The sequence below is a fragment of the Oncorhynchus masou genome, chromosome 27 (genome assembly GCF_036934945.1).
Source record: "Oncorhynchus masou masou isolate Uvic2021 chromosome 27, UVic_Omas_1.1, whole genome shotgun sequence".
In the NCBI taxonomy this organism is placed as follows: Eukaryota; Metazoa; Chordata; class Actinopteri; order Salmoniformes; family Salmonidae; genus Oncorhynchus; species Oncorhynchus masou.
Genome location: NC_088238.1, coordinates 31,635,878 through 31,648,649, shown reverse-complemented (window position 1 = coordinate 31,648,649; position 12,772 = coordinate 31,635,878). Strand labels below are relative to the sequence as shown.

At 47.7% G+C, this 12,772-nt stretch overlaps 1 protein-coding gene across 1 annotated transcript in view; it reads right to left on the bottom strand.

Annotated features, from left to right (window-relative positions):
- LOC135516003 (putative adenosylhomocysteinase 3) overlaps positions 1-12,772 on the bottom strand; it is a 43,547-nt gene that overhangs the window by 4,452 nt on the left and 26,323 nt on the right. The window contains exons 4-15 of the mRNA XM_064939938.1: positions 8,779-8,879; positions 8,446-8,548; positions 8,162-8,256; positions 7,918-8,024; positions 7,582-7,698; positions 7,344-7,407; positions 6,648-6,736; positions 6,478-6,548; positions 3,520-3,614; positions 1,773-1,871; positions 472-535; positions 171-254 (exon numbers count right to left, since the gene is read on the bottom strand). Coding sequence (XP_064796010.1) covers positions 171-254; positions 472-535; positions 1,773-1,871; positions 3,520-3,614; positions 6,478-6,548; positions 6,648-6,736; positions 7,344-7,407; positions 7,582-7,698; positions 7,918-8,024; positions 8,162-8,256; positions 8,446-8,548; positions 8,779-8,879 — 1,089 coding nt within the window. The remainder of the gene's footprint in view (positions 1-170; positions 255-471; positions 536-1,772; positions 1,872-3,519; positions 3,615-6,477; positions 6,549-6,647; positions 6,737-7,343; positions 7,408-7,581; positions 7,699-7,917; positions 8,025-8,161; positions 8,257-8,445; positions 8,549-8,778; positions 8,880-12,772) is intronic.

Genomic DNA, 12,772 nt, shown 5'->3' with positions numbered 1-12,772 from the left:
TTTGTCAGAGGTTCAGACAGGCGGACGGGTGTTGTCAGGTGACTACTGGCTGCCTCGGCTGAGGCTTGAGCGAATAAGGATTACGGAGTGTGTGTGAGACAGAGGGTTGAGGACAGAGGAGGGATAAAGGTGTATGTCTGTGTTTGTGGACATAGAGCTCGGCCTCTTACCCATCTTCTTGGGCAGCAGGTAGACATCCTGTTTGTAGCGTCCCTCCGGGGCGTTGTACAGCTCTATCAGAGCCAGGGCCTGAGGTATGAAACAAGACCCGGATGTCAATCTCACACACACACACACACACACACTTGTGTTACCATGGCAATGCCACGGACGCTCTCATGACGCACGCGGCCTGGGGTCAGCGGCAGAGCAACGACAGGACCCTGATCTCTCCGATTACTGTAGGAAGAGGCACACACGCCGACGCTGATCCACCCCACGCACAAATCACAAAAACGCACGGTACCTGAGTGGTGGCGGTGATGGACAGGACAAAGGTGGGGACCGTAGAGCAGCTTAGGTTCAGCAGACGACCCTGAGGACAGATCGAGACACACACATTGGGTTAACAACCAGTTAACGGCACACAGAATCAGAGAAAACTGCCTACAGCTCCGTCTCAATGATAAGATACTGTGTGTGTGTGTGTGGGGTTGACATCGACATCATCAAAATGCCAGAAAAAGTATTGCCGAGTCCAAGGTCAGAATAACAGAAGACGTGGTGCAGACGAGAGATGTAAACAGAGGGAGAAAATGGGACTGGTACTGTTACTGGGCTCAGACTGCTAACGAGGCAGCGTTCACAAAGGAGGAGGAACTGATCTCCATTTACTAACGCCATCATACACTCCTTAGTGGCACAGAAAGCCTGTGATAATGTTCATTATTTCCCCAGAGAGCTCCAACATGCTGTGTTAGCGCGTAGCAATCAAGACTTTGGTGGAGCTTTAGTTTCAATTCCCCGTTTGCTACGAGTAGCAGTGACAGCACAACGGGGCGTACTGTTACTTTATGCAGTATGCACACTGCCCAGTATGCACACTGCTCAGTATGCACACTGCTCAGTATGCACACAGCCCGTGGGAAACTGAGGCAGCCCACACTTCCCTGTTCTGTAGAGAGCATCAGGAGAACGGAACACAGGCTACTGGTGAGCTCTGGGGAACCAAACAAACAAAAAAGCAACTTCTCTTTGAAAAAGCCCCTCAGCTTGAGACAGTAGAGGAGAAGTGAGAGAGTCCAGGAGTGAAGACTGAGAGAATAGAGTCAAAAGAGGGAAGCCCCATCATTTCGTCAGGGCATGGACTCTACACGCAAACAAACAGCAGAGGAGAGGGGGTTTCTGTTCTCTGATTAAAGCCTGGAGGAGATCAAACCGCAGACACACTGAAGCACCTGGCTTTGTCTGGCTTTCTGTCTGGCTCGCTCTCACGGTGGTTTCATTCTGTCAGAGACTGCTGCACACACACAGAGTGCCTCTGTCTCTCTCTGCTAAGAGAAAGGGAGTGCTGCACGCACACTGAGAGAGAGAGAGAGAGAGAGAGAGAGAGAGCGAGAGAGGGTGAATGTGGTGTAGACGTACTGCTTGTTTACCAGGCTCAGCCTCAGATAGGGGTTGTTGTACAGCTACATATGGATCTATTCACGCCCAGTTATTTGGAAGTTGAGAGGATTTATAGATCAGATCATTGACCCGTGCGATTGAGCAGTGATTTGAGATAATACAAGGCTCTCCGTGACGGTACTAATGTGACGATGATGATGAATCACCTCAGCCAGCAGCACTATCCGCTTGCCGTCGGGCCAGATGACGTGGTCTACCTGTGACCTCACTCTCTCCCAGGTCAGCTCCGGGGTCCGCAGGCTCGCCTGGAGGAGAGGACAACAAAACGGACAGGAAACAGTTACCACGAGAACAGTGTCACGACGACAACCAGGGCCTAAAATTAAACCCCGTCAAATGCGGATTGATTTTGGCATTGGTGGGTAAGATGTCTGTTTCACCAGCCACGTTAGCGGTTGGTCAGGGCTCCACAAGCATGTCAATCCCATTTGTAAATAAACCGTTAGAAGGCAAGTATGAGCTCATATGTACAGCTGAACTAATGCTGCAGTAGCTGTTTTCAAAGTATTTCTGTCATTTTGTTTCATAGCTGGTAGCTAAAAATCACACAAAGAACTACAAATCCTATAATAATATCCCTTCTTGCTCAACATGCTGGAACACACTGGGGAGCTGGGTGCACCGCGCTGAAGTCTCATTTTGGAACCGGTGCGATCAAGTATAAAAGGTGGTCAATTTGTTTAATTTCTTATATTTTTAACCATTGTTCTCCCCAATTTTGTAATATCCAATGGTAGTTAGTCTTGTCTTATCGCTGTCCCCTACGGACTCGGGAGAGACGAAGGTCGAGAGCTATGCGTCCTCCCGAAACACGACCCTGCCAAGCCGCACTGCTTGCTTGACACTGCTCGCTTAACCCGGAAGCCAGCTGCGCCAATGTGTCGGAGGAAACACCGTCCAGCTTGCGACCAAAGTCAGCTTGAAGGTGCCCGGCCCACCACAAGGAGTCACTAGAGCGTGATGGGACAAGGACACCCTGGCTGGCCAAACCCTTCCCGAACCCAGACGACGCTGGGCCAATTGTGCGCCGCCTCATGGGTCTCCTAGTCACGGCCGGCCTCAACAAAGCCTGGGATCGAACCCAAGTCTGTAGTGACGCCTCAAGTACTGCCCTAGACCGCTGCGCCACTTTGAAATCCAAAGTTAGTCAAATTTACTCTAAAGTGAGACTTTGTCCTTGTGTTTCGTGGCTATTTACATTGTTTTGTTCACAAGCTAGGTTGTTTTTCAATGTTTGAGTTTGCTTCATCTGCTAGCAAAGACATCGGCTACTAGTCAGATTCTCTATATCACAGGCAGTCACTGACCAGTCCAGTGGCTCAGTGCCCTCATTGCCACGGTAACCTCCAGCCCTTAAAGGGGCAGCATAACATTTTTATCGCATCTTAGGTATTTTGGTTAAGACTCGGGTCACAAAAAATGAACTGAGAAAAATACCACTTCACTTATTACTGGTAATACATGTATTGTTTTAGAAACATTACAACGCATGTTCATCCGTTAAAAAGAAATAACGTTAAAAAAACTATTTTGGCTGGTAAAAAATCTGAGGTGCTGGTAGATTTTTAAATCTATCTGCCACAGTGGTGGATGGACCCTGATGACAACAGTCACTATGAAAATGGTTTCACTATGACCCTGAGGATTTCACCTTAACAGTGATAACAACTGACAGGCATAAGCCACAGCGAGCCAACCCATAACTATGACAACGTCAGGTCAGGGGCGTGTTGTCGTATCACAGCTTCCCCCACAGTGACAATAACGTGACAAGCATTGGTGACAGCAGTGTCTTCCACCCACACGATCAGTCAAGCTGTCACAATATCACACCCACCACACACGTACATACAACCCCCCCTCATCTCCCACCAATACACACACTTCACTCACCACGTCGATCTCCGTGTTTGAGTGTCCCATGTTACAGACAATACAGCCGTTCTTCATACGGTCCAAGTATTCTCTCACCACCACGTTCTTATTACCTGAAGTAGAGGGGCCGTCGTGAAACGTGCCATCAATATTACACCCTCACAAACATCATGTTCACTACTGTACACTGAAACATCAGAGAAAATCATGTGGACAGAGGTGAATACTACCAAAACCTCTTGCCGGGCCGATACATGCTGAATGGCGTTGGTAACGACTTCAAAAAGGAATTGTGTTGCTGTATATGTTACACAAATGATGCCTGGAATAAATCTCCTGCACTCAAAAATAAAATAAAAAAATGCACCATTGGGGCTCCACATCAACCTACAGTATGAATAAGTGTCTGAATGGCATCGCGTGCCTCGAAGTCAGAGTGTGTGAACGTGCAGGTCTGCGTGCATTCGTACGAGTGATTACGGTTGTCCGTCCCTTTTCAATTAACGTCGATGAGGACGGCAGCCTGTTGACGGGCTTAATAGACTAGGGAGGTAATGCAGTCTGTCCCATTTAACTCTTCACTCGGATTGAATCTGAACGTGGAGCACTGACCGGCTGGCTACGCACACGGCTGCCAGGTCCGAGGGATTGAGGCGACTCCTGTAATGTCTACACCAGTGGTCACCGACATCTTTTGGAGTCGAGATCACTTTATTTTTTTTAACATGACTTTAAAAAAAAAGTAAGCCTATGCAACATTAACCATTTCAAAACAGTTCTGTAGCAATAATGTCTGTAGTTGGCTATAGGCCCAATACATTATCAGTGCATATTGGCTATGCTTGAATTGCCCAGCCAATGTTGTTCTTCTCTGGTATGATCATAATGGTACTAGATCATTTGCTGTATTACTTGTGAGACAGAGTGAGCATAATAATTAGCTTAATTACTGGACTGATGGTCTGCATCTGATGGTCAGTCTGAGGGAAGGAGCAGAGGTGAGGCTGCCTCTCACCCGACTCACCGTCCCTCTTCTCTCCCTCCCTCCCGAGAATCCTGACGGGTTGCATCACTGCCTGGTATGGCAACCACTCGGCCTCTGGCCGCAAGGCACGACACAGGGCAGTACGTACAACCCAGTACATCACCGGGGCCAAGCTTCCTGCCACCCAGGACCTCTATACCAGGCGGTGTCAGAGGAAGGCCCTACAAATCATCAAAGACTCCAGCCACCCGAGTCATAGACTGTTCTCTCTGCTACCGCACGGCAAGCGTTACCGGAGCACCAAGTCTAGGTACAAAGAGGTTTCTAAACAGCTTCTACCCTCAAGCCATAAGACTCCTGAACATCTAATCAAATGGCTACCCAGACTATTTGCATTGCCCGCCCCCCCTTCTACGCTGCTGCTACTCTGTTATTATCTATGCATAGTCACTTTAATAACTATCTACATGTACATATTACCTCACAAACCTCAACTAACCGGTGCCCCCGCACACTGACTGTACCGGTGCCCCCTGTATATAGCCTTGCTATTGTTATTTTACTGCTGCTCTAATTGTTTGTTACTTTTATTTCAGGTATTTTCTTAAAACTGCATTGTTGTTTAAGGGCTTGTAAGTAAGCGTTTCACTGTAAGGTCAACTACACCTGTTGTATTTGGCGCATGTGACAAATAACATTTGATTTGAAAAAGGGGACACAGTCTTCCAGCTGATGGCGAAACTCAAGTCGCACTGCATTATTTCTGCCTTATGCACTAATCCATGTTGTTACTCATATGACCAGAGAAAGTGAAATATTCCTCGATACTAAAAACAATAAAGCCGCTAATAACACAGGCGTATAGAAACACTTCGCGATACTCATTCACTGCTGCTGCAGTGCTTTTTGTAGCGCGAGTGGGAATAGGGAGAACGCTCATTTTATAGCTTAGAAAAGTTTAATAAAGTGTTGACAGTACTGAATAACAACAAACATGTCCTCATAAAAACAGCAGCTCTTTGCTGTATTCGTCGTCTCTCTCTAGTCATGTTTTTTTTTTTAAGTGAAGAAATTTCACAGTATCAACCTTGCTGTGCGTTCGAGGCTTCTTTTTACAGCCTGTGGTGACGAGGAAACTGTGCAGACACTGATCTGTGCTCTCTGATTGACCAGCGGAAGGCCTATAGGTGAACTTGATTTGCTCTATGGGCCTGCCGTTTAGGGGAACGTCTGCCTTCAGACACATGAAATGGTTCCGAACGGGAACACTTTTGCCTTCCCGGCCCTAGGGCTGCTGAATCAAGCGCACCAACAGCTCTAAACAAAAAATAGGTACGCAAGGATTTATCATTGTTGTTTTTTTGACAAATGTTTGGTGATCGAGTAGAAATACCTTGGAGACTGCGATCGACCGGTTGGTGACTGCTGGCCTATACCCTACTGCCTAGTCACCCTCTAGGCTGCTGAGGGAAGTGTGTGTGTGTGTGTGTGTGTGTGTGTGTGTGTGTGTGTGTGTGTGTGTGTGTATGAATAGAGTGGTGCAGGCTGAACTAGTCAAGCAGTAAAGCCGTAGGGAGAAGGTGGTTGCTGTTGCTATGCCCATGCTGGAAAGGATGGGAGTACAGTGTTTTTTAACCGCAAACTTGACTTTACAAAGAAATCGAAACCCTAACCCTGACTTAAACTCCAACAAGCTCATGTACTTACGCTTGTTTATTCGTTTTGACACTATTGCCACTTATATGCTCTAACGGGGCGGCAGGGTAGCCTAGTGGTTAGAGCGTTTGGACTAGTAACCGAAAGGTTGCAAGTTCGAATCCCCGAGCTGACAAGGTACAAATCTGTCATTCTGCAGTTAACCCACTGTTCTTAGGCCGTCATTGAAAATAAGAATTTGTTCTTAACTGACTTGCCTAGTAAAATAAAGGTAAAATAAAATTAAAAACGTGGCCATCTAGTGCTGACCGAGGGGACAAAGGAGAGTTGTTCACCTGTGCAAGTGATGACAATGTCCACTTGTCTGATCACCTCACTCAGCTTCACCAGTCTGAAGCCATCCATGCTGAACGGGGACGGAAAGAAAAAACGTGTTAGTTCCTCGTTCACCCTGCTGCCATTGGCCGATTAGTTCACATACCAGGCTCCGATTGGTTGAACTCACCAGGCCTGCAAGGCACAGATGGGGTCGATCTCTGTGACGTACACGATGGAGCCCATGGCCTTGAGAGCAGCACAGCAACCCTTCCCCACCTATGGATACGCAAATAAAAACACACATGGGCATAGGACTGATGGAGGCTCTACTATAGACATGGATGGTTTCCTCTGGTGGTCCATGTTGAAATCCATGTTGAAATAATAGGTTGTTTAGATCGCCAGCAGCATCCCACTGCTGGCTTGCCTCTGAAGCTAAACAGGAGTGGTCCTGGTCGGTCCCTGGATGGGGGACCAGATGCTACTGGAAATGGGTTTGAAGGGCCAGAGGAGGCATTGGGGACAGTTCCCGGGGTAGGGTCCCGTCTTTCGGGTGGAACGTAAAAAAGAAGAAGGGCGTCCTGACTCTCTGTGGTCACTCAAGACCCCATGGCACTTATCGTAAGAATAGGGGCATTAACCCCGGTGTTCTGGCTCAATTCCCAATATGGCCATCATTCCATCAGGGCCACCTAATCATCCCCAACTCCCAATTGGCTCATTCATCCCCTCTCCTCCCCCTGTAACTTTTCCCAAAGGTCGTTGCTGTAAATGAGAAATGTGTTCTCAGTCAACTTACCTGGTAAAATTAGGGTAATACTTTCCAAAAAATAATGTAGCGAAATGCAACTATCAATACACAGTAGGTAAGACAGACTCTTACCTCTCCATATCCACACACAACCACCTGTTTCCCCCCAAACATTACATCAGTGGTCCTCTTCAGACTGGAGGGAGAGCGAAGAAACACACACACACACACAAAAAGTTAGCATGACAACATGTTTAAGTCATCCGTAGACTCCCGGACCGTCAGCGCCCAAAGACAATTATGTGTGACGACAACGACGTAATCGTCCTCCGTCTTTCTGCTTTGAACAGGCATGCCGGAGTTGTCCTACCCGTCCAGGATGGACTCCCTGCAGCAGTAGAGGTTGTCAAACTTCTGCTTGGTCACAGAGTCGTTGACATTCATGGCCGGGACACACAGCTTCCCCGCCTTGGACAGCTGGTACAACCTATATACAGCAATAAGAGGGGGGGGGAGTCATTACCAGTAAAACCTGACAGTACCCGTTATGGCCACTAGATGGAGACATAGCCATAGAAGATGGACCACTCGCTTCAAAACAAACCCCTGACAAAGGGGGAAGCTTACTGGCAAAATACTGTTTCTCTCAGTCTAGACAATGAGTCAACTAATAATGAAGCAGTGTGGTTAGCAGTGATCCACCCACCGGTGTACTCCAGTGACGCTCTCCTCCACGATTCCCTTGATCTTCTTGAACATGTTGGGGTATTTCTTATAGATCCAGTGGGTCAGGTCTCCGCCGTCATCTAGGATCTGGAGCAGGACACAACAACTCGTCTCTCTAACTGATCGGGATAAACGACTGACGCCGTTTACGCCGGGACAAAGTCCGGGTGCCAGTCCGTTACTGAGCGACGGGAGTGATTGAGGGAGACAAGACAGACACGTACCATGTTAGGCTGCCAGCCCTCTAGGTTGACGCAGCGGTCGATGCACCACCAGAAGTCATCCTCCGACTCGCCCTTCCACGCGAACACAGAGAACCCTGGGAGAGAATCGAAAAGATGAGAAATAGAGAAAGAGAAGAGAAGAGTAAGAGAAATGGAGCAATGCAGCATGTTCTTAGGAATATCCTACCATTGAATTGATGGGCACCGAGAGCCAGCGGACGCGACAGAGAAAGAGCTCCCACACGACACAGACGCTCAAATGAAGCAGCCCTGTTCACACTCACCTCCCTCGGCCAGAGCAGCTGCCACCTCATTCTGAGTGGAGTAGATGTTACAGGCAGCCCACCTGCACTGAGCCCCCAGGGCAGACAGCGTCTCCATCAACACCTGCACGAACACACACAGACCAGTCCGCGCACTCAGTTAAGGACACAGCCAACGGAGACGTTCGTGTTCAAAGCAAAAGTCCTGCGGCTAAGAGATGCGTGAAGCTGGCTTAAGACGAGTGCCATTCACTATGGCTGTGAGTCGTGGTTCTCTGAGCAGAAGCGGCAGACTCACAGTGGACTGAGCGGTGGATGGTGGCGTGAGTGTGTGTGTGTGTCTGTGTAACTCACGGCTGTCTGAGCTGTGATGTGAGTGCAGCCCACTACTTTGGCACCAGCCAGCGGCTTCTCTCCCTGGGCTCTCTTCCTCAGGGCCATGAGGGCTGGCATCTCTGTGTGGAGGAGACAACGTAACCGACAGGTTATTGTAGACCCAACATTCCAACAACATTACTAAAAAAAAACATTGGTCCTGTTTCAAAACTTCAAAAAGGAAACTTTCTCTGAAAAATCTTTTTTTTTTAAACAATCTTAATCAAAAAAAATCTAACTGGTTAAAGAGTGGTTAATGAAAGTTAGCTGGCCAACATTCTTTAGGAATCCTACTGTTGCGCTGCCTATAGTCTGTCACCCAGACATTCAGAGCTTGAGCCATGTGTGATGAGGCCCAACGAGCCAGGGCTGTGTGATGAGGCCTACCGAGCCAAATCTGTGTGATGAGGCCTACCGAGCCAGGGCTGTGTGATGAGGCCTACCGAGCCAGGGCTGTGTGATGAGGCCTACCGAGCCAGGGCTGTGTGATGAGGCCTACCGAGCGTGTGTCAACCATATTCAAATCAACCATATTAATTTCACATTAAAACAATCTATTAATTGCACATCATACCAGTCCCTCAAATAAATACACCTTCTCAGCAGTAGGGGGCACAATGGTCAGTGGAGTTGTTTCCCTTACTTAGACTTGTCCAAATGAAAAAAACTGCCTGCTTTTTAAAACTATTTTTCTTTACCTCCAAGGGAAGGCTATTCCATAGACAAATGCCTGTATGGAAAAACGTGCTCCTCACAGTACTGTTTACTCTTGGGATTTTTCACTAGCTCTGGCATTGTGACTGTGTTGGTTATAGACCATATCAATGTGGCGTTTCTTGTAACCTGGGGCACGGTCATTTAAGATGTCAAACATATGATTAAGTTGGTCCACTCTGGACTCCAAAGGCAACAAGCCCACCTCCCAGAACTCCTGTACCCCACGTGGGAACTAGTGGGGACATTTTGCATATACCTGATAACATTATTTTGCATGACCTGCATTCTCTCTTTCAGCTTTTTGATAGCCTAATCAAAATGACACTGAATCGAGGTCGAGACAAGCAGTTTCTTAACTTTAATGTTAAAATATCTAGTGTTAAGATAAAAAAATAAAAAAAATAAATGTTTGCCATTTTAGAAATTATTTTGGCATCAATCAGGTCTCCAGAAAGGGATTGATCTAGGGACACACCAAGATAAGATACACATGTTTTAGATTCAATCTCCTTGCCTGCACAGTTTACTGTTATCTTGTCAGCCCTAAGCAACCTCAGTTTTTCCCAAATGTAGTGACAATTTGTTGTCAGACAACCAATATCTAACAAAATGCAATTCTTACTCAGGGTCCCCTCTATGTAAACTGTATCCTTTCCTGATACCAGTATGTCTGAATCATCAGCATAAAGCAGGAGTTTGCACTTTACTGTACCTGGTATATCATTAACATATGTAAGAAATAAGAGAGGCCCTAGGATTGATCCCTGTTGTACGCCACAGGTTATTTATTTGGCCCCTGACAGAACATCACATACTTGTATTCTGTTGGTCAGATAAGACCAAAACCAATTCCCCGCTACATCATTTAGACCCATGCACTTCAGTTTCACCAGGAGAATGTGTCCACAGTGTCAAAAACTTTCTGCGAGTCTAACATGACCATACCTGTATAGTTCCCCTTTTCACTTTCCTTCTTATTGTGGTCCAAACAAAAAAAGAAGTGGATACGGCAAGTATCAGTGAATGAGCTATTCTAAAGCCAGATTGGAGTTCATAAAGTTTGTGCTCAAGAGGGTATCACTCAAGTTGATTAAAAACTAATCTCTCTCAACAACTTTGGATGAGGCGGTTTCCTACATTTGTTTTACTGCTCTTCTTGTGGAGAGTGGACCCACCCGGGCTGTTTTGAGATGGTTAGGAAATGCACCACTACCAATCGAAAAGGATTACAATACGCGGTATCATTTTAGCAGTGACAAGTACTATCCTTTATGAATCTTGCAGGAAAGGTTATCCAAGCCCAGTTGCTTTGTTTGTGCTCATTAAGCATAGTAGATTGTTCATTTGTGATAGCTTTGCTATGGTAAAAGTTGTTGATGAAAGACTGGCCAGAGTAGATCGGGTAACTTCTTAACCAGAGATGAGGCTATTGTTGTAAAAAAAAAAAAAAAAAATTTTTTTAAATAATTTGCAACCTTTGCCAGTCATGGCATTAAAACCTCATTAATATCCAGGCCAATACTACAGGACTTTACCTTATGGGGAGTTTTCGAACCAATGCCCTTAAAAAAGGTTCCACAGTTGACGAGGCTGATGTAAGTCGTCATTAACGGCGTCTATATAATGTTGGGATATGGTCTTTTCCATTTTGTATTTTGCCTGGTTTCTACAGTTAACCGTCATAATCTTTTTGTAGATTTGTCCTTCTGAATTTGGCCAGGTAGCGATCCTATTTCCTTACGAGGTCTAAGATCACAGGAATTCGATTCTAGTAAATCCTAGAAATTATTCTGCTTAGGAGGCCGATCGCACACACCGACAAGTACAGGACGACATTTAGGAAGGAGTTAATCTACTCATGCAACCTCAAGATCATCTATTTTCAGATCTGAGCGAGGGTTAAAATGCACATCATTCCTAGTAAAAACACACACACGCCGCCACCGTTTCGGTTTAGTCTATGGAACGCTATAACCTGGTAGCTCAACCTCATTGTCCTCAATTGACCCATGTCTCGGTCACAGCAACTACTGCAGCCCGTGTGTTAAAAGCGAGGAGTATTAATTCCTCTTATTTCGGCAGCAGGCTCTGTGCGTTCACATGGATAAAATGAAGTCCTCTCTGATTGAAACAGTAAAATGTGTCATTTTCTGTGCCCACTGCTGACACATCGACCATCTCATCTAGATTGCACTCATCCTCCCTGCATCCCAGTGTTTGGCACCGCATTTAAACACCATACATTTAAAAGGCTGTACATCACAAACAAGCGAAATGTTACTTTCAGACTTTACAGCTTCAGTGGTGCAGCACAGACACGGGGGACTGTGGGTGGTCAGTGGTGCAGCACAGACACGGGGGACTGTGGGTGGTCAGTGGTGGGGGACTGTGGGTGGTCAGTGGTGCAGCACAGACACGGGGGACTGTGGGTGGTCAGTGGTGGGGGACTGTGGGTGGTCAGTGGTGCAGCACAGAGACGGGGGACTGTGGGTGGTCAGTGGTGGGGGACTGTGGGTGGTGGGTGGTGCAGCACAGACACGGGGGACTGTGGGTGGTGGGACTGTGGGTGTGGGTGGTGCAGCACAGACACGGGGGACTGTGTGGTGGTCGGGGGACTGTGGGTGGTGCAGCACAGACACGGGGGACTGTGGGTGGTGCAGCACAGACACGGGGGACTGTGGGTGGTCAGTGGTGCAGCACAGACACGGGGGACTGTGGGTGGTCAGTGGTGCAGCACAGACACGGGGGACTGTGGGTGGTCAGTGGTGCAGCACAGACACGGGGGACTGTGGGTGGTGCAGCACAGACACGGGGGACTGTGGGTGGTCAGTGGTGCAGCACAGACACGGGGGACTGTGGGTGGTCAGTGGTGCAGCACAGACACGGGGGACTGTGGGTGGTCAGTGGTGCAGCACAGACACGGGGGACTGTGGGTGGTCAGTGGTGCAGTACAGACACTGGGGACTGTGGGTGGTCAGTGGTGTTGTCCTGTTGGGTTTCAGCAGAGAATGGAGTGTCCCATCACAGCGTGCTTGATTGGGTATTAGTGGGAGAGGCAGGCGGCCCCCTGCTGTTTATCTCACAGGCTGGGAACATACAGCCACTAAGCAAACAGCCATAGGGGAGATGGCCTGTCAGCAAGGCACACGCATCCAACACACACGTAATCACACCATCAGAGAATCCCTCGCTCTCTCCCACACACACACAATCTTCCACCTTGCCACACATCATCCCTAGCCCACCTTGCCACACA